Source organism: Astatotilapia calliptera, chromosome 6, assembly GCF_900246225.1.
Source record: "Astatotilapia calliptera chromosome 6, fAstCal1.2, whole genome shotgun sequence".
NCBI lineage: Eukaryota > Metazoa > Chordata > Actinopteri > Cichliformes > Cichlidae > Astatotilapia > Astatotilapia calliptera.
The window spans coordinates 37,709,664-37,736,252 of NC_039307.1; the positions used below are offsets into that span (position 1 = coordinate 37,709,664).

Sequence of the window (26,589 nt, forward strand, 5' to 3'; positions counted from 1 at the left end):
ATTACTCCTCACCCCCCACCCAATCCTGTGGCTTGTCATGTCTTTCACAATGTTGTGCCGTGGACATTTATGTGCTTTTTGTGCAGAGGAGTTTTTTTGTTTCCTGTTCTCATGCTGTCCTACCATGGAAGCACAGCATGAGTAGAGGTCTCTTTTTTTCCTCTTGTACTTTCCCATTGTAGTGTATATTTCAGTGTTTTTCTGTAACGCTACCGATCTCCGACCTGTATCCCCATGTGATGTCTGTGTTGTGTGCGTAAGGTGTGTGTGTGTGGGGGGGGGGGGGGGGGGGGGGGGGGTCCCATTTCACTGCAGGGCAACCTGCATGTGGCGAATAAAGCTTTGATTGATTGATTGATTAGTTGCCAGGTAGAAATCCCTGTTCTTACATTGTGAAAGTTTCAGTTTAGATAGAAAGTGTCAAACTAACTAGCCATAGCAGTCAGATGTCCTCTTATGTTGTGGGCTTTGCAATAATAACTCCCACTATGTCAAGTGTGAAGTCAGTGAGGTTTCCTCATGATGCTTCTGCTGAAGTCTTCATTCTCCTTGTACCTGGTATAATTAGCTGCTTTGTTAGTATTGCTAAAGAGTCACTGAACTGCTCTGTGTGTGGGGAAGCTTTGGAGCATCTGTGGGACAATGTGAGGAGAAACAAATTAATATGAGATAAGAGTTTGTTCTCTTTTTTCTTTCTAGATGCCAGTTATGCTTAAGTAAATGCTGTGGAGGACCAGGAGTTGAGCTCATCAAAATAAAGCATGTATGGATTAATAATTATTTGTACTGTAAAAAATGCATTAATGACTTAATTTACTATAATTCTCTTTATTTAGACATTAGTAAAATAACTAAACTATGTAAATGATTAGCAAAGATTTAGGGGCGCATTTATACATAGAATGATAAAGATATCTCTCAAACATCTGTTAGGGTGTTAATAAAACCTGTCCCTGGATTAAACTGGGATGTTACTGCATTACATTAAGAAGCTCCTAAATAACTGGCTCATCCTTGATGTAACTCTTCATTCAGAAACTTGGATAAAAAATGCTGTCTTCATTGTAAAATGCATCAACTAATTATTTATTGGTAAGTATTAATTCATGAAAAGCTTTATCTCAATGAATACAACTCTCCTGGCCACCCAATCAAAATTGCGCTGCGAAAAAAAATGAAGCAAACATTTGATCATCACAGTACAACACCAAATCATTTAAACTTTAGAGAATTCATTGTGTCCAGTTACAAAAAGCATAAACCACTGTGAATCCATAGTGGTGTACAGTCGTGGCCAAATGTTTTGAGATAGACACATATATTGGTTTTTCCAAAGTTTGCTGCTTCAGTTTTGATTATAGCAATTTGCAGATACTCCAGAATGTTATGAAGAGTGATCAGATGGATTGCAAAGTCCTTCTTTGACATGAAAAAACCTATTTCCACTGCATTTCATTGCTGCCATAAAAGGACCCGTTGAGATCATTTCAATAATCTTCTCGTTATCTCGAATGTTGATGAGCACAAGGCTGGAGATCATTATGTCAGCTGATTGAGTTAGAATAGCAGATTAGATGTGTTAAAAGGGTGACGCCTAAGATCCTTGTTGTTCCTGTTAACCATGGTTACCTGCAAAGAAACACGAAGGAGCATGCCAGGGCGAATTGGAGAGGTCAACAGTGCACGTATTGACTCTTTGCATAAATGTGATGTAATCGTCAATAAAAGCCTTTGAAACCTATCACGTGCTTGTAATTATACCTCAGTACATCACAGAAACAACTGACACAAAGATCTAAAAAGACTGAAGCTGCAAAATTGGTGAAAACTAATATTTTTGTCATTCTCAAAACATTTGGCCACAACTGTAGTAGTAGTGTTATACTGTGATGACTGCAGCAATTTGTGTAATATAACCCAAAGCAGAGAAAATACGCATAAAGATGTCCAAAAAGCTCATGAATATGGCAAAAGAATCTGTTGGGCCTGGGTACTTTTACCCCTCACCGTGAATGTTTGAGTGCGGTTGCTTAAATTTGATCTGAAATTACTTTTCTATGCTTCGCCCTTCTTCCTCTCAACTTTTGAGTCAGTTTCTTTAGCAATAAAGTTTAATAAATTGGTTCATTTCATACACAAAAAATGTACAGAAGGGTTTAGTGTTTTAGCAGTTAAACTCTCCAGTTCAATATGTGAAATTGTCATTAAGTCAAATTGGTGATGGAAACATTTAAACATTTTTGCCAGTTAGCAACAATCTGCCGACATCACTTGAAAGAAATACACAGATACACCTGTGTGACTTCCCTTTAATGAATATTAACATGAAGTTTTTTGTTCCGTTTTCCATCCCAAATCCATTTCGAGTTTCCCTACATCAGTCTACAGTTGCTTATAAGCAGATGTTTAGTTTATTATACTTTTAGATGAGAAGTTCAGGAAAAGATCAACAAAACTTTTTCTCTTAAAACAGATTAGTCGTGAGCTAAGATTACCAGCTTTTCCCCCTTTCAGAACAAATGCAGAAATCCTTCGTCATCAGACCATCTACCATCTACAGTGTTAGTTTAACAAAACAAACAAAAAAGCCTTTTCTGAGTTTTAGGAGTCAAGATAACTACATACAAAGGTACTTTTGGCTGTTTCCTTGGTTCTCAAAGGATCCCAGCAGATGGATCTGCATGTTTAGTTTGGCACAACCATCCTTTAAATCTGGATTTGGGACCAGCATGAGTACACTAGCAATAGCCGCTGAATTTCATTTTTTTTTTTTATCTTTTATGTGCAAGACAAATGTGTTAACTCCTAAACTATGTTAACAATGTACACTATTGACACAGTGATTCTTTAATAACGAAGTATTGATGTGAATAAATAATTCTTTTTTTGAAGGCTTTGTACAGTTACGGTGCCAGACTCAAACCCAACTTGCCATTAAAGAAAGCGGTCACAATTTTTTTGGTGGCTTGGTTGCCGTTTTCTACATTATTGTGAATTTTTCAAAATCACAATAATTATGAAGAAAACAAACCCAAACCTAACCCCCACTACTGTACGTGCATAATAAACACACAGTTGAGCTTGCCATAGGCCTAGATTCTGAGCACAGCCTGAAGAAATTGACGAGCTACATTTATTTTGGATATGATGCAAAGCAAACAAAGGCAAGAAATCAAACCTCACAGCTCGAGAAGAATTTTAGTTCATAATTTTTCATATTAAAACTGTCTTTATTAAGTTAATCTCTAATAAAATAAGAGGAAAACCAGAACACAGCAGAAGCCAAAAAACAAAAAAACAAAAAACAACGAAACAAATTGGAATGTACTTCAGTAAAGAAAATAAAAGCTCCAGCTGGTCCAACAGGGGGGCTTTATTTCAACCACAGTCAAATAAAGCACCGCTTTTATATATATATATATATAAAGATATTTTATATATATATATCTATATATTTATATATATTTATGGTTTTCATATACACCTTCAGGCAATGACTAGAGAGGATTCTTTACAGAATCAAGTTTCTTGTGGTTCTCTTCATTTACAGGTAAACTTAGTTTCTGGATAATTAAACCACAGAAAAACTCAAGGCAACTTTTCTTGCCTTGTTCATAAAGTACAAAACTGGCACAGAGGACAACCTTTTTTTTTTGTTTTTTTTTTTGTTTGTTTGTTTTTATACACAGTAAAAATGCAATAAAATTAAATTACATACAGAGGAGACAAAAGTTCTGTAAACCTTTCCCCTTTACAGCAAAGCTCAAATAAAATCAGTATAAAAACACACCAAGAAAAAAAACCAAAAAAAAAAAAAAAACCCACCAAGCCCACTCACCCACCCACCCTTTAAAAAAAATGTGCTGTAGTCTGTACTACTTTTTCTGCTTTTCTTCTTTATTTCTCAAAGGAGATGTTGGCTCTGCGTGGAGTCGCAATCTTATAATGCGAAAAGAGCGGCGGGAGCCGCTGAAGCTGGAGAAAGCGTCCGACTGAACATCGGCAGAAGGCAACAAACAGCAGCACAAAACCAGCAGAAGAAGAAGAAACATAATGAACAGGAGAAAGTTTGTTTCCTCTGAGCTGAAGTCAGACGTCCATAGCAGAGAGAAAAGGGGGGGAGGGAATTCAAGATATGGCGGTGGTCAGTTGATGATGTCATGAAGAGGGCTGGCCTTTAATAGAAAGTTTGGTAACAATGGCAATGGTGGCTTCCACCGTCCTGTACAGCATGTCCAGCGTGTCAGGTGGGGGGCCAACGCTCTGGAACATCTGTGAGGAGGAGGAGGAGTGGCTGCCACAGCCATCTGGACCCTCCCCCACCAGCCCTGATGGGAAAGCAGCATCCTCTGAAAGGGGTGGGGCCGGGCTGCTGCTGGTCTTAGAGCTCATCTCCTTCTCTTCCTTCACCTCCTCTGAGCAGGTAGACACGGCCTCATCCCTTCTCCCCTCCCGTTGATCTCCCACCTCGTCGTTCTCCTCGCGTGGCACCACATGTTGCTGCAGCTCAGGCTCCTCCCCCTGGACAAACCCCTCTCCCGTCTCCTGCAGCAGGGAGGAGGAGGAGGAGGAAAACGAGGAGGATGACGACGAAGAGCCCTCCATCTTTTCCTCTTTGGGAGAGGAGTCCAGATTTCTAGAGGAGGTGGGCATGGGGTCAGGAGAGGGCGGATCCTGCTCAGTGCCTGGGTCGATCAGTGATGAGGAATCTCGTGTTTCCGTGTCTGAGGTGCTTGTGGGTGTTAGCGCCTCCTGTTGGTCAGGCTTTGGATCACTGCAGGGCGGAAGAGTTGAAGAGGAGGTGGAGGCGGCGTAGAGCTGGGCTCCTCCATCTCCGGCTCTGTCGTCATCACCGCTCACCCTCCGCCGCTTCACCGGGGTCGCCCCTTCATCCTCAGCTGACAACAAACAGACTGTTACTGAAAGGAGCCACTATTCTACATCATTTACAGCACTGACTTTAAATTTTTCACAAAGTCTACTTTGTTGAGTCATACTCCAGATTATTCTGCCTAAATGGTCAACCCAAAGAAATGTGCTCAAATTGAGGTTGTGTTTTGGTTTAGTGATTGAATGGCATGTTATACCTTTGCATTTGTGGTCTTTGGCCTCCAGCTCTAGAGTGCTGCGTTGCTGGAGACAAGCACGACAGCAGCTCAGAAGCTCTTGCAGGGCTGGGAGGAAAGCTGGGTCAATGGCCTGAGAAGGCTGCACAGACAACAGCAACATCAATGCCCTCAGGTCCTGACAAAGAGAAGAGAGATCAAACAATGAGAAAACAGTGGCACCATGTATCAGGAGGACTGTTCTATGAGTGTGTGCATGCATGCATACAGCATTGAGCAGGCTGCTGGTCTTGTTAAGCTCCAGGCGATGAGCTGCCAGTTCAGGCTGCAGACTGCTCCGTTCACTCAGCAGGTTTGTCACCAAAACACCAATGAGGTTGGAGCAGCTGGGACCAGACAAAACCTGGACCTACACATACACAAATTTTTATTCTCCATTTAATTACAAATTAAAATGCAACATCATTTGGACAATCAGTACAAACTGGGTACAACCTTGATCAAATGTAGTGACTATTTAGGATTCCTACAAGAAAAGCTGAAACTTTTTATACCTTGTGCAAAAAGCAGTTAAGGAAGGTGTAGGCCACGTTGTTGTTCAGAAAGGTCCTCTCGTCCATTAGGATACATTTAATGTACTCGCTGAAGGCTGGGTCTTCACAGAGCAGCTTCACACACGTTTTAGCCATAACAGACTGAAAGAAGAGCGAGATGAGAAGGATTTACCATTGTGCTGCTGTCCATATCCAAAGAGCCCGAGTCTATTAACAAGGCCTGACCTTAAAAATGGTTGAAATGAGTGAAATCAGAGGAACGCAGCTGTACCTGTGACTGACAGAGCTCTGTCCACAGTTTGGGGAAAAGCGCAAGATGGAGGGGAAGTCCTTCATACGCTATCAACACACCTGAGAGGGAGGCAGAGCATTAACATGGAAACATCTATGTTTCTGTGCAAATTCATGTGTGCTTGCAGACAATTTACGGTTTGATCAGTATGCTATAATGATAACAGTGGAAATACAAACACGTACTTAGCTTGACAAGTGTATCTGTGAATTTCTCACAGTTGATGGCAACGCGACACAGCAAGTGAATGAACTTATGGTAGGACAGGAAATAATCCAGCAGCATTCGATCGTACACCTCATCTTTACCCTGAGATGGACACAAACAAATATTACCACCAACACCAAGCCTCTGCAGGTACTGAAGGTTTTCTGTTGAGGTTTCTTTTACTGCTGACACAAAACGATTTGGAGCAGGAACAGATAACCGTACCTTGCTGCTCTCCACCAGTGAAGGCAGCAGACACATGTTCAGCTCCGGTCTTGGAGGTCGGATGTTGTTTTTGGCTCCCATAAGTTTGAGGTTCTCTCTGCATGGCAGGTAAGGACCAAACGACACTGCACAGGGACAATTAAAAGTCAGTGAAAAGAAAGCCAGATTTTTAATTTAATCTGAAAGAGTTTAAGTAAAGATGAACCAGAGATTTTTAAAAGTCGAAACCACTGAAGGTTTTACTTAAAAACCTTTTGGATTATAAAAGCTTAACTTGAAGAACATCAGACAGTATATTTGTCAAATATGTACTGTTCAAACGGTGGATGATTATCATTAAAAATGGCTCAAGTTTCAAACACTGAGACAAATGTTCATGTAAGTAATCTCTGTTCTACTCTTTGGTTACCGTTTGATGTCACTGTGAGACAACAGGCCTCATATACTGATGTTTACCATTAATATTTTGTTGTTACCACGGTGCGTATGCTAGTAAATCAAAATTGAAAAAAGAAAAGAAAATATAGAAAAAGGTTTGGAAACAAAGCTGATATGAAAATGACTAACAGTCAAAAAGAAAAAGAACATTCAAGGAGAAGCTGTGACATCTAGCAATGAACGGCATCATGCAAAGCTACCATGTTCTTGGGGATCCATTTTAAGCTATAAAACAAGAATGCAAACCAAAAGAGGACAATCAACATGAATAATGAGGAGAAGACTTACTGGGGATATTGCTGTGGTGGTATGTGCAGTGGTTGTGTTGTAAGAAGGGGACTAGAGTGTGCAGGAAGTCATGAGGACTCAGCAGAACGAGTTCCTTCAGCACATCTGCAACAAGAACATCACGTTACAGGACACTTTCTAAAACTTCCAATTATTTCTACATCTGACCCGTTACATTTTTAGAGAGACGCAGATATGTATTCTGCTAGCCAAATTCTACTCTGTCTCAGCTGGAACAAAGGATGATTTCTGTTTTCTAGAGTTTGGCTACAATAGTTGCCAAAAATGTACACACAATCACACAGAGTCAAAAGTGTTCATAATACTCAATTCAATGTGATCACTGGTCTTTAAATTGTAAGGCAGAAACCCTTCAAAAATCAGACAATCCCCTGTGAACAAGCACTTAGTGAAGATTAAGAAGGAGCGCAGTAGTTTTTCCTTCCCACGCTGAGCTCTTTGGACTTTCCCATTGTTCTGAGCATTGGTGAGTCCAATGAATGCTGTCAAACAAATCTTTATCATCCTGGCAAAGACAAACTACCAGTTGTAGCCAATCACAATCACTAATGAGATCACAGGACTTGGCTTTATCAAGTTAGCACGTTGTAGGAACAGTTCAAATAAATGTTTAAAAGCCCCAAATTACCAGGACATACATGTCCATAATAAGTGTATATAAACATCTGACCTAACTTAATATACTTGAATGTTAGCTGGTGGGTTATCAAAGGTGAGTGTTACCCAAGCAGGCGTTGCGGAGCTCAGGTGGGCTATAAGAGTTCAGCAGAGTGAGAAGCTTGTGGGCAAAGTCAATCCTCTCCTGCCACTGGATCAGAGCCTGTTTCACATCTGGGTAACAGGAGAGAGAAAAAACAAAAGATCAGCACAAATACGAGAACACACATCTGCAGATATTTTACTCTAATACAGCCCTTTGTAACCAATGGAGTTGGTACACTGTACCAGAGCTGCTTCTTGGATGTTCAGAGTCAGATTCAGGGACATTTCATGTTCACTGGTTAAAGTTTGTGTATCATAATTTCTAAACACAAAAAAATTGTCATTTTATAGGAGCTAAAAATACAAAGTGGCTGAAGTTAAAGCTATCCAGAGATCAGAGCCAGCTGTAAGCCAGCAGCCTCGGCATGAGCAATGGAAGAAAAGAAAAAAACCAAAGCAGTTATGAGAAAAATGAAGACTATTAAAACGGTGAAGTCTGGTGAAATGATGCAAGTAGTTAACATTTGTATTTACTATATGAATCTGTAGCTGCCAAATAAAGAAGGATGTACAGCAACTCATTTTTTCCAGTATCAGAGCACTTTTGTTTCACTTGTATCTACTTGTTGAGCAGATACTAAAGTCACTGCTCAGTTTTGTTATGAAAACAATATTTCACATTTGCAGCAGTAACTGCCCAAGAAAAGTGCAATCAGTGCATCTCCAAATATGTTTCAGGCATTCGTTGTTTTCCTGACATCGTTGTATTATACTCAGTCGTACATAGCATTTGTATTTTATTCTATTCTATTGTGTACAGTTGATTCTTATCCTATTCCAGTGTTTTTCTAATTTTTGCTATGTAACTTTGCACTGTCCACTTTCTGCTTTAACAAAACACATTTCCCACCAATAAAGGTTATCTCATCTCATCTTCCCTAAGGTCACATTTTTTGCACATTCATTTACTTCATGCCAGACAGATCAACTCTTCTGTAGTGTAATGCTGTCCTGGGGTTTTATGTCTTAGTATGGTCATCTCCTTTTTAATGGCAAAAATCAAAGTAGTGATCGCACAACAATCATCCAACTAACCACACCTCTTTATGAACAAGAGCACAGCAACTTCAATTAATAAGACTAAAAAACTACCGGAGCCAAAGTGACACTCCTGTGCTACGAGTCAGTGTAGCTCACTGCTGCACTATTTCAAATCTGGCAGAATAACCACAAACAGCTTCTAGCTCTGCATACGTACTATCAACAAATTTCCCACGTGTGGGACTAATAAAGGTTATCTTATCTTATCAAGTGAAAACTGGAATTCACCTACAAAGCCTAACTTCTTGCTAACATGTTGCATTAACTACAGTTTCATTTTACAGCGCCACATCACAACAGCAGTGGCCTCAAGGGCCTTGATATTGTAAAGATCCTGCAATTATAGAGAAAACGCCCAACAATCACATAACCTTCTTTGGGCAAGCACCTGGTGCCAGTGGGAAGGACAAACTATTAGTTTTAACTGTTTAACCTGTGTTACTATTACATGTGTTCGCCCTGTTAAACAGTAGGGGATGGTGCACACCTTTGCGCTGCAGGTATGGCCTGGTGGCTTTGAGGACAGAAAGAAAGATGGAGAGCAGCTCCACCAAGTCTCCAGTGACGTGGCATGCTGTCGCCTCATGGTACATCATGTGCAGAGTGTTGAAGGACTGCAGGGAACAAACAAACAGTGCACATAGCTTTACTTATTAGATTTGGAAGGGTTAAAAAAAAAATGTAGTAAGCAATGAAATGCAAATTTTATTTTCATGTACATATACATATTTTAAATGCACTTGTAATATACTATATTTAATTTTATCTTTTTAAATCCAGATATTAATGATTCCCTTTGGCCTGTTTTAAATATAATGCCAAAAAAGGCAGATGATGCATGAAAATGAATTGGATTATGGCAGCATAGAAAGATGAGACGATAGCTTAATTTAGCAATTCTTTTTGTAATATTTAGAAGAGACCTGGATTGTACCTCAGTCATTAGGATAAGTCCTCTGTTGAAGACTACCAACAGTCGGTCCTCGTCATTCTCCAGCAGAACTCTGAAGGCACTGAGAGGAACAGCACAGAGAAAGGTCAACTTAGAAAGTAACGTCAGTAAACTTTCCAAACTCTGATACAAAATGGACAGTTTCTGTGACAAACATCTTCACCAGGTTACAAAAACAAGCTTCACAAGACCTTCAGTGATAAAAGTGTGTGTGTGTTCTTACCTGATAAGTGTGGTCCAACAGGAGCGCCCATCCAGACAGCGGAGGTAGCAGCTAATAGTGGTCTTCTTAAATTGTTTAATGTCCTCCACTTCCTCTTCCCTCATCTCAGCTCGCTGCGCCACAAACAGCTGCATCAAATTGAACAGTTCCTCCACTGCCTGCAGGGAGAAGCACATCAGCGGTTATGATTTTTACATTATCACAAATAAACATAACCAAGGCAAGATCTTTAACCCTTTAAGACCTACCATAGAACCAAGTCCGCCAGAGCTTACTTTATATTTTTACATGCTGTAGTGCCATTTTTGGGAGCATTTCAAGTTGCTATACATCAATACAACTGTTATAGCCCAGATTTTAATAATATGTCTGCATTAAGTCCATAGTAACTACATTAATTGCAAAAAAGTGCAATAAACTACAAAAAAATTGAAAATTGTTTTTGTTTTTTTTACATATATTTCTACTTGGAGAAATTTAAGAGGCTTATCCCTCAAAACTTTAAATACAAAAAAGTTGCAAAAAATAGAATAGAAATTTATTTTTAGTGTCTTCATAGTTTTATTTTGGAGATACACCATTTTTTATATACTGCAGGAAAAACGAAAAACAATCCTATGATGCAAATTTGCAAAGAAAACAGCATGTACATCAAAATAAACTATTTCCAGCAGTGCAAATCGAGTTCTAAGCATCCCAGAAACCATTCAGAAAAGCATAAAGTCAAACATGACTTATAAAAACACCAGTATAGGCTCTTAAGGCCTACAAATAAAAAACTACATTTTCCGCGAAAATGACGTCACTTCTGGTTTCGGCCAGGAAATGGTGGACATGCGATAGTTTGCGCTGACGTCTGTTTCACTGTGGGAAGTGTTACGAACGCTGATAGGATCGGCAAAGCGTGTTTCTGGAATATTATGTTTTTGTTCCTGCAAGAGCTTTTTATGCAATTTTTGCAAAGCTTTATGTGGAAGGAAACCGTGACCGAGGACAAGCTGATGGCATCAGATGTAAGTACAACTCCTCCGGTTTCATATGCAAAACAAATTATTGCGCTAGCTTACACGGTTGCAGTGCTACTGGGATTTAAAAATGGTTACGCAAAAAGGAGCGTGCCCGCTCCAACCGGCTTTAAAGGGTTAACAATTAAAGACTTCCTTTATGTTTTGCTTTTAGGTGGGGAATTTTCAAAGTGCTATGGACAATAAAGTCACATCACTGCTAGAAGTCTGACTGTCCTCTCACCCCTGGATACTGGCTGGCATGTGGAGTCAAGTTCTTGAAGGCCCACTGGATGTTTTGGTGTGATGCTAGTTGGCGGGTGAAAGCAGTCGACTGCTCGCAGCACATGCGCAGGATGCCATAGTAGGCAGGGAGCATGCCGCGGTTGAATAGCACCACCTCCTGGTCATCGTGGTCAGCCAAGATATAGTTGAAGGCAATGTTTTTGGTCACCACAGGGTTCTGCACCACTAGCCGGACGTTCTCCGGACAATCCACACAAACGTTGTACCAGAAGGACAGCAGTGCCTGCTTATTGTGGTTGGTTGCAATGGCTGGCTCTGACAGTTTCGGCTGAAAACGTGAAAGAAAAAAGTTCTAAATTCTGCACCTAAGACTCGGACACGCACATTGAAGTGTACAATCGGTACAAATCTTTAAAAATATCTTCGCAGTCAAAGAAAGATGTACCTGGAAGAGGTTCCAGAGGTCCATGAAGTAGCCAGAGAACATGAGTTTCTCCGTCTTGGAGATGAGGCAGTAAGTCATGAAGCTGAAATACTGCACCAGTTTGGTAGTACCATGAACACTGGCATCCACATACAGCTTGGCACGTCCCAGCAGCCCTAGCAACAGGTTGTAGACCTGGTGGAGAACCACGGTGGTGTCGGGGGACAGTGGGAGCTCACGGGTCGGCAAGTGGAGGGAGCGTGTGGAGCGGAACATCTGTCGAAAGGAGTTGCTGGGGATGAGGGAGACCAGGAGGTATGCAGCAGCTAGAGGGAGAAGAGAGAGTTAACTGCTATCATAAACAAAGGACTACTGTGGCTGCAGTGGTACCTCATGTTAATTTAAACATGTTGTTTTTAAAGGTGGTCTTTTCATTATTGACAGAATGCTCTGCTCTTATTAAACAGGCTTGAGTTTTTTTGGACTTGAATGGTCTCATAGTTTGCAGATTTTTTTTTGGTCATCTCAGACATCGCTCTGGTAGTCAATACAGAAGCCCAATCAGAAGAAATTTAGCTTACAGGGAGCTAAAACCGCTCATTTCGACAATGGATGAACTTAGTGCTGCAGCAACAGCCACTGTAAGACTAATGAGGAAATGTGAACCATGCAAATCTCTTTAACCATCTTTATTTAACCATCATATTTAATCTTGAGATTCTTTTCTGTGAGAGCCCTGGCTATTTTAAGAAGCAGGTTACACTATTAGTAAAGTTCTATTTACATTAACAATAAAGGAAGAATGTATATCTATATAGTCAAAGTAAAAATTGGGTTGTGTACACTAAAGGGCTGTTTAATTTAATAATTAGCATTTTTTTAAAAAAACTTAACGTTATATTTGTTTTGGCTTCTAAAGTTCTCAGTTTTCAGAATTTAATCCACCTTTTTAAACACTGGCACAATGTCTTTTCATTCGTAGTTGGTTTAACTCCCTGTTGAGTGTTTGTTAAAAAAAAGAACATGAAACTAAATACAATGAGACAATGCAGAGGCCCTTACACGTGCGGACTCGGGGATAGTTGTGTGCCAGCAGGAAGCGTTCTACCCAGTTCTCCATGTTCTGCAGCACCCAGCTGTGGGCCAGTTTGTTCCTGGGAGTCTGCACAGCCAGCCAGTCCAGACATTGGGATGGATTGTACTCAATCACCTGACAGGAGGCACACAGATGAGACAGCATATATTTAATAAGGACTTTATAAGCAGTATATTCATTTTAAAATGGCAATCCTAAACACTGACCTAATTTTTTCTGTTTGGTTTTATTGACTTTTGATCCTGCATGTGGTGCAAGTTTACTTTATTGATAAATAAGATGTAAACCAGTTGCAACTACATGTATGGATCTCATTCCATTCATCCATCTTCCACCACTTATCTAGGGCTGGGTCACAAGGGCAGTAGCCCAAGCAAAGAAACCCAGAAGCCCGTGTTCAAAGTCACATCCTCCAGCTCATCCAGGGGAACTCTCTCCAGGATGCCCTGGGCCTACACTTCAGGACCTTATCCTGGTAGGACATGCCCAAACCACCTCAGCTGGGTCCTTTCAATGTGGAAAAATCGTAACTCTATTCTGAGTGCCTTGCAAATGACTGAATTTCTCACCCCTCCTTGAGAGAAAGCACAGCCACCCTTTGGAGAGAATTAATTTCTGCTGCTTGTATCTGCAATCTCATTCATTTGGTCATATACGTGAGGGTGGGGACATAGATCAACCGATAAATCGGCAGTCTGTCAATCTCCTGCTATACTCTACTCTCACTCGTGAACCAGAAATACTTAAATTGATCTACTTAGTGCAGCAACTTGTCCCTGAGCCAGAGTGGGAATTCCACCCCTATCCAGCTGAGAACCATTGCCTCAATCTGCTATGAAACGCTTGGTGCAAGGTGGAAGCCCCAACCTGATGAAGCCAACAGAACCACATCATCTGCAAAAACCAGAGCTGCGATTCCGCCATCTGGCTACGCCTAGAAATTAGGGGCAAAGGGCAGCCGGAGCAAAATCCCACACCCACCGAAAAGAACGAGTTATTGCCAGTAATGCAGATCAAGCTCTCGCTGCACTCGTACAGGGATCTAATAGCTCCTAAATATGAGCCAGACACCCACTATTCTGTAAGGACCTTGTACAGAATCACCTGAGGGATGAGGCTCAAGTCTACAAAGCACGTGTAAACTCCCACATGACCCAGGTACATCTTTCTTTGACACATCCATGCATGGAATTATGGTTAAAAAACCCCAAATCATTAAAATAGTGATTTGGGGTTATAACAAAGCCAGAAACAGAAATTTTCTGAGCAACCTGAAATGTTGAAATGAACGTTGGAAGCAACTATTGAACTATAAACAAAGGAAACCATATTTTTATGCAGTATAGTTTTGTCCAGCCTAAAAGGATCAAATTTTGGCAAAGCACCAAAATTATAACTAATATTATTTCTAGTAAATGACATTTGATCAACTTTTTGAAGACCTGTATTTAACAAAACCCAGAGAGGTTTTCTTTTGATAATGATAACTACATATTACATTAAATCCTTTTATTAGATCTAAACAAATGGAAAATATTAGTGTGTCAGGGTTTACCTCCCAGATCCTTTGGAGAATGTAGGAAGCAAAGGAAGGCATCCCCGGAGGTCCACCCGCAAACTCCATCAACATTGTTAGCAGCTTGAAGAAAGGATTGGCAGCCTAACAGAATTTAAGGGGGGGGTCATGAAAAATCATTTTTGTATCACTACACCATATTTTTAAATGGTTTATTAAGCGTTATTACAAAGGCAAGTTAACAAACGTGAATAGACAGAAGTTCAGTTTCTATCTATTCAGGAAAACAAAATGAACAAAGGCTAGATTCGATTGTTTTTTCAAATAAAGATGATTTTAAGCCCAGTTTCATTTCTGTGGTGCTTACCTCAGGAGTCAGCTTTGCAATCGAGGTGAAGAGCATCGACACAATCTGCAGAGAGAAGCATTCAACATGAGAAAATTTAAATGGATGCATTTTACACTTGTATAGGTGGCAGTCATTGCAACATTTACTCAGTCCATTTCCTACAAACATACATGTTCAGCCAGCCGGTTATTATAGCGACAGAGGCTAAATATGAGGTTACAGGTCTGCCTGATGTTGATGCCATCTCTGATGTGCTGGAAGAGGAAAGGGAAGCCCTTCCCTCCAGTCAGCGCTGCCATGTCGCTCTGGGACAGAGTCAGATGTCTGGACAGAGAGGAGAGGAGAACGCAGTGGCTGCTTGAATGCTTAATTCTAATGAGAATGAATCTAAACAGAAAAATGCATGCATGTTGTATACTCGCACCTCTCAGAGCGAGACTGCTCCACCAGCAGAGCAATGAGTGCGATCATCTTCTCCAAAGCTGCAGGACGATATTTTTCTTCAGCCAGAGACAAGATGTCTTCTTCCTCGTCCTCCTCCTCTCCTTCCTCCTCTGACAGCACCTCTACCTGAGGCTGAGAAGGACGTTGGTTAGGTCCTTCTTATAATTAGGTCATGTCTTCTAAACACAATATAACTACAGGCTGGGTGTTACTTCATTTAAAAAAGACAAATAATATTACAAAGAAACAGAACCATTCAGATTAAATCTCTCTTTGATAATATTACTGTAAATAAATGAGTTGTGAAATATAAGCAGTGTGTAAGCTTACATTCTCAGGGCCTTTTGTTCCCATGTAGAAATGCACCATGATAGAAATGGCTTGTAGTGACAACAGGAACTGACTCTGTGGACACAAAACACAAAAAATATTAATTGTTTTTAACAAGGAAGGGGGAAAATAACCAAACCACATTTATGAAACTAAAAAAGGACTCAAAATCATGCTGTGTCAACTGTTAGCTGAGAAGAAAGACCCAAAGAAAAAGCAAAATAGTGTCAGGTTTCTTTTTTTTTTTTTTCCACACTAAGTGATTTCAGGCTGCAAAACTCAATTTACCTCCTCCTCGCCCATCTTGGCAAACTCATACAGAAAAGCGAAGTACTCAGTCAGGTGTTTGCTGTGAGGCTTGACGCCGTGCTCCATGATAGAGAGGAGGGTCTTAACAAAGCGAGTGACACAGGACCGGCTGCCGATATCCTCCACTGGCCCATCCATGTCGTCAGAGCTGAACAGACACAGGAGCAGAGGTTCTGAGACTGAGGTATCTAATGACACATCTAAACTCTTTAGTTCATGTGGAGCCACAAGTTTTTTTCTCAGAGTCTAGTGTGGCACAGACACTGAGTGACACGTAGCTCCTGCTTGGATCTGTGTGGCCATCTGATTTCACAGACACAACACTGTGTTTGTGCTGCACACCTTGCATGGCAAAAATGTACCACATGAGATTTAAGTGGGTTGTGTTGCTAAGCAATAAAGATAGCAGGGATGAACTGTAAAATTCTGGGCCAGTGTTTTAAGTAACAGTGTGGTCGATTTTTTTCTTATTTTTGCTTTATTTGATCTTTATCCCAGTAGGAAAAGAAGTAAAATAAACAAAATGATACAATCTTAAAGGCTTTCGGTTCCTTCCGAAAAGCGAGAAGAGGTTTTTGAATGACATTAACGCTATGTCAGCCTATTATACAGGGAGGCACTAGTCCCTCCTGACATGGGTGTCACTTAGCCAGCCTGTAAGGCATAATTTAGCCATTTCAATCAGCTGTGTTGGATCAAGGACACATCTAAAACCTGCAGGACACCGGCCTTTGAGGCCCAGAGTTCCCCCACCCCTGCGGTAACGTCTGGCGTAATGGCATTTAAGCTTCTGATGAAGTCTCGCAGGAGGCAGTCTCATAGTGAGACACGAAATGAATGCTATGAAAGAGAACTATCAGTGTACATTCAGTACCGATGCACGAATCGTCATAGGAGCGCACTTGCTGCCAAATGCAGTCATCCAGTTGGTCAGATCTATTATTTGGATAATAATAATAATAATAATAATAATTTGTCTAGTGAATTTACATGAACAGCTACATTAAGAATGGTTTAGTTGAAAACTATTTTTAATGCACAAAATATTTGCACAGACTTTGCATGTTCGGTGTGAAAAGGCCTTAATGGAAGACTTTGAGACTCCTAATCTTGGAGAAAATGTTTTGATCAGGGAAACCTGTCCCACAATAATGAGTGACATACCCATCCTCCATGCCAGGCTGCAGGTAGAGATGAGCATGAACTGGCCGCAACCTCTGGATAACGTGAATACACAACCTCTGGAACATCTGGAAGACAACAAATTAAAACAAGAAAATTTACATTTAAAAGTCAATTTAAAGACAAACTTCCACTGACAATAAGTTCAGAATGACGTAAAAAGAGTTACAATATAGCTATAAACATTGGGAAAAAATAAAATATAAGTACTTATGAGTCGTTTTGGTGTAGTACTGTCTCCTCCACCTCAATCTAACCCTTTTCTTAGAATCACACATCTGCCTGTGTCTTCGTTCACTACATAAATGAACCTTCTGTTTTTTCCCCTTTAAATCCAATATATCCACTGTCCCATATGTGCACATGTCTAAACATTCTCAGTCTTGCCTGTCTAGTTTTCTAATCTTCCACTACGTCGAGCTCTGCCTGTCTTTTAGGTCAGAGCCACCTTCTCCAAACCATACATCCTTTCACTCTTGCTGCTCTCCTTCCGTCGTGCCACATCATTTTTTTCCCCTTTAGCTACACAATTAGTATTTTTGAGCACATTAGTCCAGTTTCAGTATTGTGAATGTTGTTGTTTTTTGAGGTTTGTTTTGTGTACAGTGATGTTTTATGACTTGTCCCTGACCTGTCTGACAATCTGATTGGGACACTTTATTAGGATCTGCATCGGCCACCAGTTGTCATCAGCCATCCGGTCTAAAAACCACTGAAACAGAAAAATAATGATCAAAGGTTGTGCAAAAAAAAGAAAAAAGTTTATTCACAGTATCCATTTACTTTGCTGTAATCACCAGAATAAAAAAGGTTTAAAACTCAAACCTCGCAGGCGGCCTGGCTGTTGTTGAACTGTTTGGTCAGCAGTTCAATCCACTGCAGCATGGTGGGCTGGAGGTAGCAGAGCAGAAAGGATTAACAGTCTATCAGTAACTTCCTTCCTCCTCCCCTTTCTTTCCACTTATCTTTACAAATTAACAACACTCAGAAAATGATAACAGTGATAAGGATGAGTAGGGATGGGTATCGAAAACCGGTTCTTGTTGAGAACCGGTTCCCACTGTTTCAATTCCTTGGAATCGTTTGCCACTTTTATAAACGATTCCCTTATCGATTCCAGTCGCCCCGAATGACGTCATCACGTTGAGTAGCGTCTTTTACCCAGTAGGAAACACGGCGCCTGAGCGGCACAAACGCTCAAAAGTTTGGTTACACTTTATGAGAAAGGATGACAACAGGGCAACGTGCAATACTTGCAAAGTAGAGATTTCATCAAAGGGAGGAAACACTACGAACATGCAAAAGCATTTGCTCAAAAAACACGCGATTGCATTCAACGAATGTCGTGTTTTTGATCCGCTCCGGACTAGCGAAGCTCAACCCAGCAGCAGCGGTAGCGTTTCCACGTCCTCTCCCGTTAATACTGCAGGTAACTAATCAATTAGCATTGCACATTATGTTAGCGCGATTTACCTTATTACAAAACCTGCTATTACTGTGCGTTGCATTTAGATAACCATGATGAGAGAGACAGAGTCTGGCTCAGATGCTGGCAGTTCTCGCTGCAGTCTACCGGTAGCGTCTCCTTTCAGGCCAGGATAGACGAATGTCACCGAGCAGTGTCTAAGTTTGTGGTCAAAGGCTTGCACCCATTTGCCACAGCAGATGCCCCGATTTCACTTTGGTAAGTGAATGTGTTTAATTGTAGGCAGGGACATTACTGGATATTCTTGTGTAATTGCTACAGAATAATTTATGTTAAACTTTGTTATTGCTACAGGAGAATATTTATTTTATTATTTTACATATACATTTTTTTTCCTGGGGACCCTGTGACACCCCATTGAAGAGCCGTAGGCTGTGGATCTCTTAAGATCTCACTGTTGGGTTTGTAAGGCCATGTTACTCCTAAATTTCTATCTTGTTCAAAGAGAAGATATAAAATAAAGTTCTAAGCTAATCGACTTTAGTGTTCTCCTTTTAAAAAAAAAAGAATCGATAAGAGAATCGATAAGGAATCGAATCGTTAAACAGAATCGAAAATGGAATCGGAATCGTTAAAGGCTTATCAATACCCATCCCTAAGGATGAGTGTGCATTACCTTCTCCTTGGAGTGAATGAAAGTCTCAAGGACAAAGGATGTGCTGAGCTGCAAATGAAAGGGGAAAAAACAACAGTAGAAAAGCAAGTTTTAGTTAAACTAATTAGCATTGCAAATCAGTGACATCACGCAGCATGGTATAAATATTTTTAGAAAATGCGGTCAGTTAGAAAATAGATTAAAATAACATCTTTCTGAGTAAAAGATGCAGAAACTTTTACCCATTTTCATTTTCTAGATTGGGCTTCAGCCAGCTGTTATTCCAGTGTGTTTTATCCAAAACCCAAAGTAGCTAGGAAGTAGCTAGTTTCCTTATTTTAAGAGAGAACTGTTCCATTTTTAGTACTTTTGTAGTAGTAAAGTGAAAACAAAAAAGTCTTTTTATTTTAAAAAGTAATTCGCACAATTACAGTTTATACATTTTCTCAAAAATCCAGGTTTCAAGTCAATAAAAGCCAGAAAATAATAGCTAAATGCTTGTATTACTTCTCACCTTGGCAGTCATGAGGGAGACAGCTTTGGGGTCTGGCAGGGTGCTGGGGATGCTGCTGCAGAGCTGCCACATGAAGCTGAAACAATGACAAGTCGTGCCATTGAGTGAGTAGTGATCAAAAAGGCCAATAAGATGTGACCAAAAATACAAACTGATTTATGCTCACCCAAAGTAGGTGTGTTCAAATATGTTTTTATCCTGCAGAAACTGCATGTTGTCGTGCCAAATCCACTGAAAGAGAGAGTTGGACATTAAATGAGGGATTTAATAGGAGTAATGCACAGAGATCTGCTACGTTTAAAAGAAAAAAAGCACAGTCAGTACCTCAAGTAGATCAGGAGAGACATCAAAACTAAAGTCCTTCCCATTGTCATCCTCCGGTTCCACTCTCTTGTAGAAGAGCATGTAGGCACTGTGTGTCTGAAAGTTTGATTATCATTTCATTGTTACCTTCTGGATCAAACACAGAGGATAAAAACTACAAAAATGGACCAGAAATTCTCACCTTCTCAAAGGAGAAGTCCATAAACTTGTCAGTGACAGAGTCGTAGGTTTTAGTCTAAAAGATAAATAAAGTAGGTGAAATTAGAGATTACACGTGGAATTAAGTGGTAGTATTTATCTTGCAACTCTCGCTCATACCGTCATCTCTCCACCAAAGCACTCAGAGGCCAGCTGAGCTGAGTCAAAGGGTTTTACCTCTGCATCATTGAAAAGGTACCTGGAGGACAAGATAAACCTTTGAGATGGTGGCGTCCTATGACAGTCACTCACTTTTTGGGTTTAAAGACTGATTATTAAAACTTTAATATGCATCATCCATCACCATTTATTGTTCTTGTAGGCATGGGGGTTGACAATGTCCCGGATGAAGCTGTAGTAATGGCCGCCATCTGCTGTGCCCGTGTGCACAGTGACGCCAATGAGGTCATACTCATAGCTCTCTGTGACCTTTGCTTCACCCTCCTCTCGAAAACCTGAGGCCCATGGAAGGCAACACTTGAAGAGTCAATTACAATCATCAGTACACAATAAATGTCCGACTGGGTGAACAGAAACTAACCCTCTTTGCGCTCCCCTTTGCCCATGAGGAAATCCTCAGTGTAAGGCGTCATGTCGAGGCGCAGGGGGAAGGAGAAGTGGGTGTTGACCTTCTCCTTCATCATGGTCACCATGTTAAAGGTGTATCTCATTGTGTTGAAGCTCAGGATGCGAGGCAGTTTCTTAAAGCAGGCCCTGTGTAAAGAGACACAGTGAGACATGGTGAGACACTGTGTTGAGAGAGGGGCATTATTTTTTTCAGGATTTTAAATCGTTCTGACCTTTTCTCTGCGCGGACCTTCTTTCCACACTGTGAGCAGGTGTACATGTTGTCACCCTCCAGGGTGTCTTTGATGGTCACTTCATCCAGAGACTCCTGAGGAAAGATAACAAAGCACAAATACATCAAAGAAGGAAAAGTCTGCAGTGCACTTTGGTTTAGAGAACAAAAGACAAAAGTTTGTGTTTTCTCTCTTAGTTGGTAAAAGATGCATGTGACATCACTCCTTGTTGAGCAATGGCTTTTTCTAAACCCTCAAGATGAGCATTTAACTAATTTTGGGTCTGAATATGAAACTGATGGAAGCTGAACCATACTGCATCGGTATATGGTAGCAACCCTGCTTTATTCTTCTTTTTTATTCTAATGAGTATCATTTACATACAAGATTTCTGTATACAAAAAAACAAAACAAACAAAAATGGACTGCACTTTTCAGAACCATTGTGGTTTGTGCAGGACTGTTTATGTGGCAGAGGTTGATCTCCACTGAAGCTGTAAGAATCACAGGTGAGCTTCAAACTTGCGTAACATTTTCGCCCCACTCACATAGATGTTCTTCATGTCTGCCACCTGACATCTGACTGTGTAGAACTCCTCTGCAGTCTGACTGACATGGTCACAGTCCTGTGGGAGACACAGAACAGTGAGAAAAAACAATGGCAGAAAATGTACCTCACGCTGAGTCTGTGGAACCCTTAACTCATCTACTGTAACCTTTGTAGTTTTAAAAATAACTACATTTGTGTGAGGTATTAAAATAAACACGAAATTCAGCTGTGCTTTGTTGTTCTCAAAACAGTTTTCCTTCAATTTAATATTCCTCCTTTCAAAATCAATTCCCGCACTCACCAGAGACACCACATTGTTGGTGATGACACCTCCAAACAGAGTCTTCACTGTGTTTTTCTGTCAACGTAGATAATTAAGATACATCAGCTTATTAATCAACTTTAACATGTACTATGATGCCTGAACTATTACTCATGCTCTTAAAATTATCTTTAATATTGCATAATATTTGTGGTCATCATTTGTATAATAACAACATCTTATTTGGATATGTACTTTTTATACAAACAATCTACTTCTTAATATGTATAGTGCTATAGAGAGATTATTGTGATTTTCTGAATGGCAGAGATGAACACTAAAGGTTTTATGAAGATCAGTAATAAGTGGCACCTGCTCCAATCTGGAAATTAGTGTTTGAATCCTTTAAAGCATTAAATATATAATTTGTGTGTATGTAAAGATGTATGCTCACCAGCTCCTGGGACATCTCTTCTATCTTGGTGATGAGGTCGGTGAAGAACTCTGTCATGTCTTTCTGCTCGCCGGTGTTAAGAGGCTGTTTGTCCATTGTGTAGGTTTTACAAAATGGCCGGGGGTTGTATGCTTTTCTCTCACTCTCCTGAAAACACACAGATTAACACAGATAATCCATCTCACCAAACCTTCTGATTTTGCCGTCTGTGGTGCTCGGAAAAAAAGTCCAATCGTCCAGATCTTCAGAAACTGAACGGGTGTTAAAAGTTACTCTACTAGTGACTGTAGTTTTAAACAAATACGACAGACAGAAGGGAAGGACTAAAATCAAAACTCACCATGAGATATGTGAACATCTTCTGCAGCTCCAGCAGTGTTGTCTTGTGTTTGATATCTTCAGCGTACTGCACGCAAACACAGAGGGTGAGGACCTGTGTGCCATTTGAATTTTAATGACGTTATTGTAACAATCTTTCAGATACTGACCTTGGCAGTGAAGACAGCCTGGCGGGCCTCAGGGATCATATAGAGCTGCTGAATGGTAGAGGCCAGGTAGCATGTTGCTCCCAGGTTGGTCAGACCCACGAAGCGGCACTCAGCCCGGACGTCGTCATGGGGCCAGTAGTCCCACTTGTATGGAGCATGAGAGCCTAGAAGCAAAAGATTAAAAGAAAGTTTGAGTTCTGTGTCACACCTGTCCTTTTATTAAATTATTCAAACTGGCAGTTGCATTATTGCAGGGGTGTCAAACTCAAATACACAGTGGGCCAAAACTGGAACAAAGTCGCGGGCTAACGTTAATATTTATTGGGGGGGGGGGGGGGGGGGGGGAATCTTCCTCCAGATATAAGAATGAATCTTTTCTTATGGACTCAAACAGGTTTTGCTGAAAAACTGAATATGGAACAAGCAAAGCTTAATACTAAACTATATATATTAGCTGTATAATACCAGTAGGCCAGCTCTGATAGTCATTTGGTGTGGCTTCGCAGGCCAAATGTAATTAGGCTGCGGGCCAAAGTCTGACACCTATGTATTATTGGGTTGCAAATGGAATTTCCAACTCGCCCAAAACCTTTTCCGACATAATTACAGATGGCCTTAAAACAAACTAAACTTGGAGAACAGTCTGGTAATCTGGTTGTTAAAGCTATGATTAAAATTAGGCATGGTGTAAAAACATATCTAAAATTAAGTTTAAAATAATGATAGGATTCTGCACTTCTGTAGAGCTTTGTAGTTTCAGCTCATAGTGCTCTTTAAAACTCTTTCACAACAAAAAGTGTCCCAGTCTCTTCAGCATTAGTCCCAATTGTGGGTCAATGTCTTGTAGAAGAAGACTGGATTCACTGTGGCAAAGCTTACATTGAGTCAGATCACTGACCTAGAGGACTACTGACACAGAGTGTAGCTTGCATATACAGACAGAAACAGTACACAGAAGTAAAATAAACTACAGAAAGAGCACTACCAAATAAAAGTAATCAAAAAGTGAAGCTCTTCACCCTGCATGTGCTGAGACATGACCCAATTATGGAGCAGCCGATAGTTTTCTACCGAGCCCTTCACCGTCTCCACCAACAGATCATAGGCGGCGGCCCTTGCAGCGTGGGACTTGCACTTGGGCTGAGCACGGTCAACCAGACTGGGGAGGAGGAAGAGGAGGTTGTAGACATCCCTCAGAAACTCCTGCCCCTCACGGGAGAACTTAAAAGGAGGCTTGTGTTTGAGGACGCTGGTGGCAAGACGAAGGAGCCCTGTCAGGCCATCGTCTTCGATTGTTCCATCTTGTTGGTCCAAGATCTCACGGCTGGAAGTGAAAGAGTTATGTTTACATCAAAGCAGTATCAATTGTAGAAATTTGCCATTTGGTTTAATTTTAAAAGCCACTGCCATCAGTAATATTGTCAGCATGAACTTTCAGCAAAATGCAAACATCCTTTAAATCTTTGTATACGGAGCATAAAATTCAGTTTGTGACAATCAAACCTCCTAATGCAGTCGGCAAGATGTCGGGCAAGAGCATCCAGGTCCAGCAGGGTGGTCTGCATCGAGCCGGCCAGCGACAGAGAGGGAGAGACCTTCTGTGAGTTCAAACAGATCAATACTAGCAGCAGCTCAATACAAAAATCAAAACGTTACTACAAACTCAAATCTACTAAATCAACAGGTTGGTATGATCATCAGCATTGTGGTTTGACGTTCCCACCTGGCTCGCATCTTTAACGTGGATGTTATCGATGAGTTTGCAGAGCAGCCAGAAGTATTCCTTACAGCCCGTCCTTAACAGAGGCTCCTCTTCATAGTCTTCGACCTGCAAATATAAATGCACAGTTACTGCTTAAGAACATCCCAATGAAACGTTAATTCATCAACTCTTAAAGTCTCATGATGTGATCTAATAGAGTGCATGTCAGGTTCTGCTGCATTAAACCAATGTGAGAAACAAGGCTTAGTAGAAACAAACCAGATTCAAAGTAGCAAAGGTCAAACTGAGTCCAACGTTGCCTCTGAGGAGTACTGACAAGCGTACCGCTTCCAGTACTTTAAGAGGCTGAGCTACTTGAGTGCGAGACCTACCCTTAGTGGTTTGAGGGCCTGGGCGTCAGGCAGGAACTTGAGCAGTGTGGAGGCGGCGAGCAGCAGGAAGGATCTGTTGATGGACTCTCCTCCCTCCAGACCTGACAGAGACAACTTGTACAGGCCATTACATGCCTCGTGTCTCACTGCCGGCTACAAAGAAAAACAACGCACCTCAACAAAATGATGATAAAGTGAAGCATACTGACATGCTGATTAAACGACTAAAGTCTGAACCACAATCTTGCTTGTGCTCTACTGCCCTGCTGCTAATACGGCGAGGACCCGACAGAAGTATGAAACAAACTTGAAGCATTCAGGTATCAAACAACTGAATTGCATAAATTATCCTCAAAGAAATGTGAACTTGTCGCCCTCATCAGGCTGTAATAGTAATTACAAAAACAACTGAATTGAGTGTTAAAGATTTCTAAAACAAGTCTGGAACAAAATTCATGAACATTTTAACAGGTGTGACTGGGACCAGTTTAGATGTGAATGATTTTTAAAGTCCACCTGAGGATTAAGGATTAATATTTTTGACATCCATTGTCCCGGTAAAATGCTACTGAGAGCTCAAGAAAGCACAAAAATGATCCATCTATACGGTCATACAACATCACAAGACCATTAAGAAAACTTCTACCTTTTTATGGAGTAAATTAATATCTCTTGACTTGTGATGGAGCTGTGGATGTTAGACTCACCTCAGGAATCAGGAGGGTGAGTTTTTTCAGCCAGTCGTGCAGGTGGTCGCTGTCAGCCAGACTGGATTTCACTGTTGAAGAGCAGTGAGCCCAGCTCACCAGCAGCCACATGGAATAGTGAGTCACTGTGGGTAAAACATTACTGTCACACTCCACCAGCTTACTTCTTTTAACATTTTTAGCATGATCACCGTCTGAAAATGTAAAATCCTTACCTTCGTGTCGAGACCTGTGGTCAGACTGAGCCTTCAGAACTCTGCAAACAAAAACAAACAAAAACAACAACAAACATGTCAACTATGCTGTCCATTTAAAAGTAAAGAACACATTTTTGAGCTTTTGTATGGCAAACCTGTGTGCAAGGTTGTCATAAGTGTAGGCCACATTGATTAGTCGCTGGATCAGGTTGGTGCCTTGAACAAGGCTGAGGAACACCTGCGAACAGACAGAAGAGCCGATGATAAAGATCCAGAAGTCAGAAACGTCCTGTTGGCAGTTTCTGCTACAAAGCATTACAAGTCAGCTGGAATAGTTACTTCAGTCAGTCGAGGGATGTGCAGGCCTTTGCCATGATCTACAGTGGATTTGCGCGATTTGCCTGGCCATGCCCTTTTACGTTGGCTGTCGGAGAGGCCTGACCAGGAGAAGACATCGTGGTAGGCTAAATCCAAGTCTGCAGGGTCTACAGCAAACTGGCAGATCAGCTTCAGCAGGCAGGCCAGACAGTCCAGCAGCCACTATAGATAAAAGGACATCAAACCAAACACTTACTTATATTAGTCTGTCCAATAATATGCTCATAAAATACATCTACTATCTACTGAAAATGTAGAAAATGACAAAGGTAGACTAAACTGTCTCACCACTGTCCAGGATTCTTGGTCTTTGGGTTCGAGGATGCCCGAATTAAAAATTTCCAAAAGCAGCTGTAAACCTCCAGATGAAACAAACTAAAGAAGAAGAAGACAATTAAAGCCAGGATTGAGAGGAATTTGATTTCCATCCTGCTTGAGTTAGTGTTGTGCTGTACCTTGCAGCTCCAGGTGTTTTTGCTGTTTTCTATCTGATCCTCACTGGAGTCGTCCGAGTCTGGATACAGGTCACTATAGCTGCCCTGGGAACGAACAAGCAAGAACTAAGTAAAATAG

The 26,589-nt window shown here is 40.9% G+C and overlaps 1 protein-coding gene across 2 annotated transcripts in view; it reads right to left on the reverse strand.

The window, feature by feature from the left end:
- Positions 1–3,852: 3,852 nt before the first annotated feature.
- Positions 3,853–26,589, reverse strand: part of usp34 (ubiquitin specific peptidase 34) — a 59,607-nt gene continuing 36,870 nt past the window's right edge. Inside the window, exons 31-78 of one of the 2 annotated variants that reach the window (XM_026172054.1) lie at positions 26,472–26,555; positions 26,305–26,391; positions 25,978–26,178; positions 25,794–25,876; positions 25,657–25,697; positions 25,442–25,566; positions 24,735–24,887; positions 24,364–24,468; positions 24,144–24,199; positions 23,660–23,964; positions 22,641–22,804; positions 22,493–22,558; positions 22,153–22,299; positions 21,738–21,794; positions 21,435–21,512; positions 20,887–20,981; positions 20,628–20,800; positions 20,391–20,541; positions 20,207–20,285; positions 20,070–20,123; positions 19,889–19,984; positions 19,731–19,795; positions 19,565–19,640; positions 19,072–19,119; positions 17,795–17,860; positions 17,601–17,681; positions 16,952–17,037; positions 15,767–15,935; positions 15,479–15,553; positions 15,129–15,280; positions 14,875–15,028; positions 14,723–14,767; positions 14,395–14,499; positions 12,806–12,953; positions 11,765–12,069; positions 11,318–11,647; positions 10,070–10,227; positions 9,829–9,907; positions 9,382–9,508; positions 7,815–7,922; positions 7,071–7,175; positions 6,345–6,469; positions 6,098–6,221; positions 5,892–5,971; positions 5,621–5,761; positions 5,335–5,475; positions 5,088–5,244; positions 3,853–4,898 (exon numbers count right to left, since the gene is read on the reverse strand). In XM_026172054.1, coding sequence (XP_026027839.1) covers positions 4,159–4,898; positions 5,088–5,244; positions 5,335–5,475; positions 5,621–5,761; positions 5,892–5,971; positions 6,098–6,221; positions 6,345–6,469; positions 7,071–7,175; positions 7,815–7,922; positions 9,382–9,508; positions 9,829–9,907; positions 10,070–10,227; positions 11,318–11,647; positions 11,765–12,069; positions 12,806–12,953; positions 14,395–14,499; positions 14,723–14,767; positions 14,875–15,028; positions 15,129–15,280; positions 15,479–15,553; positions 15,767–15,935; positions 16,952–17,037; positions 17,601–17,681; positions 17,795–17,860; positions 19,072–19,119; positions 19,565–19,640; positions 19,731–19,795; positions 19,889–19,984; positions 20,070–20,123; positions 20,207–20,285; positions 20,391–20,541; positions 20,628–20,800; positions 20,887–20,981; positions 21,435–21,512; positions 21,738–21,794; positions 22,153–22,299; positions 22,493–22,558; positions 22,641–22,804; positions 23,660–23,964; positions 24,144–24,199; positions 24,364–24,468; positions 24,735–24,887; positions 25,442–25,566; positions 25,657–25,697; positions 25,794–25,876; positions 25,978–26,178; positions 26,305–26,391; positions 26,472–26,555 — 6,390 coding nt within the window. In that variant the 3' untranslated portion in view covers positions 3,853–4,158. Of the gene's footprint in view, positions 4,899–5,087; positions 5,245–5,334; positions 5,476–5,620; positions 5,762–5,891; positions 5,972–6,097; positions 6,222–6,344; positions 6,470–7,070; positions 7,176–7,814; positions 7,923–9,381; positions 9,509–9,828; positions 9,908–10,069; positions 10,228–11,317; positions 11,648–11,764; positions 12,070–12,805; positions 12,954–14,394; positions 14,500–14,722; positions 14,768–14,874; positions 15,029–15,128; positions 15,281–15,478; positions 15,554–15,766; positions 15,936–16,951; positions 17,038–17,600; positions 17,682–17,794; positions 17,861–19,071; positions 19,120–19,564; positions 19,641–19,730; positions 19,796–19,888; positions 19,985–20,069; positions 20,124–20,206; positions 20,286–20,390; positions 20,542–20,627; positions 20,801–20,886; positions 20,982–21,434; positions 21,513–21,737; positions 21,795–22,152; positions 22,300–22,492; positions 22,559–22,640; positions 22,805–23,659; positions 23,965–24,143; positions 24,239–24,363; positions 24,469–24,734; positions 24,888–25,441; positions 25,567–25,656; positions 25,698–25,793; positions 25,877–25,977; positions 26,179–26,304; positions 26,392–26,471; positions 26,556–26,589 lie in introns of both variants that reach the window. The other variant, XM_026172052.1, reaches the window with a different exon arrangement.